Source organism: Rhea americana, unplaced genomic scaffold (genome assembly GCF_003343005.1).
Source record: "Rhea americana isolate MKP2758 unplaced genomic scaffold, rheAme1 scaffold_47, whole genome shotgun sequence".
NCBI lineage: Eukaryota > Metazoa > Chordata > Aves > Rheiformes > Rheidae > Rhea > Rhea americana.
The window spans coordinates 1,953,276-1,954,673 of NW_028186612.1; the positions used below are offsets into that span (position 1 = coordinate 1,953,276).

At 64.6% G+C, this 1,398-nt stretch overlaps 1 protein-coding gene across 1 annotated transcript in view; it reads left to right on the top strand.

Annotated features, from left to right (window-relative positions):
* Positions 1 to 266: 266 nt before the first annotated feature.
* Positions 267 to 1,398, top strand: part of CRYGN (crystallin gamma N) — an 8,352-nt gene continuing 7,220 nt past the window's right edge. The window contains exons 1-2 of the mRNA XM_085316410.1: positions 267 to 344; positions 520 to 768. Coding sequence (XP_085172536.1) covers positions 324 to 344; positions 520 to 768 — 270 coding nt within the window. The 5' untranslated portion in view covers positions 267 to 323. The remainder of the gene's footprint in view (positions 345 to 519; positions 769 to 1,398) is intronic.

Below are 1,398 nucleotides of genomic sequence, written 5' to 3' on the forward strand. Positions count from 1 at the left end.
CTTCGCCTTATTTGCTGGTTGTCCGTTTTTATGTTTTCTTTATTAAAAAAAAAAAAGAGAGAGACAAGTCCTCGGACGGGCGCAGCAGGGGCGCGGGCGCCGCCGGGCAGCTCCGCTGTTAAACCTCCTGCCCGAAAGCAAAACCCTGGACTCAGCAGGCCCCGGCAGCCGCAATTCTGCCGGCTAAGCAGGAGCCGCCGGCGCGGCGCCGGGAAGCCCCCGCGCTCCCGGCCCCTCTCGCCGGCGCCTATATAGCGGGGCGGCCGCCGCTGCCGCGTGTTTTGGCTTCGGGCTGTCGCTTTTGGGAGAGCAGCCGGCGGCAAATGTCTCAGTATTCGGGAAAAGTGAGTAGAAGCGGAGGCGGCGGAGAGGCGCCGCGGGTCCCGGGGCTGGCGGAGCGGGTCGGAGCGGCGGCGCCGGATGCGGGGGGCGGAGGTGGCGCGGCGGGGGGGACGCGCGGCGGTTCTCCGAAAAACCGACCCCGTTGTCGGGGACGTCTTTTCTCCTCCCTCGGCCCAGATCGCTTTCTACGAGGGCAAATGCTTCAGCGGGMGGAAGCTGGAGCTCTGCGGGGCCTGCGAGAGCTTCCAGGAGAGGGGCTTCGCCCCGCGCGCGAGCTCCGTCCGCGTCCGCAGCGGCGCCTGGGTCTGCTTCGACCACGCCGGCTTCCGCGGGCGCCAGTGCGTGCTGGAGCGCGGCGACTACCCCGACTTCGGCCGCTGGGACGGCCACGGCGACCACGTGGGCTCCTGCCGGCCCGTGGGCATGGTGAGCGGCGCCGACCACCCCGCGCAGCGCTCCGCGCCCCTCCCTGCAAAGGCACAAGGAATTCTGCTTAAAAATGCCCTTGCGGCTAGCTCTGTCCCGCGTCCCTACGGAGCAGCCCGCAGCATCCTCCCCRGGGGGGAATTTACCTCGGTTCCCCTCTTCCAGAGCTTACGTGTCCCTATTTATTACTTTTTTTTCCTTAAAGAAAAGCACAGCAGCCAGTAGCTGCAGATACGGGTGGAACCAGAGGCAGCGTCACTTAATTTAGGGAAATAGTCTAATATTTTTTGCAGATTTTATCTCCCTCTATTTTTTTTTTCCCGCTGCATCTGTATTTTCTTGACTTTCGCCCGTGCACGGAGCTCGCGCTCTCTGTCCGGGGGCTGCGGGACGGGGCGAGAGCGGGGGGGCCGCGGCGGCGCTGCTGGCGAAGTGGGTGTCCGTGCGGGGCGGTTTGTCCCCTGGCGAGGGGGGAGCTTTGCGGACGAGGGGGGAATTGGGGGGGTTGTGCAAGCCAGCGTGACGCGTCCCGTGCGCGGTCGGTTTGCACGTGAAAAGCGGCTGCAGAAAGGTGCAGACGTTTGCAGCGATTTCTGGATGGGTTTTGTCTTTGGTCGGACTCGGTTCCGC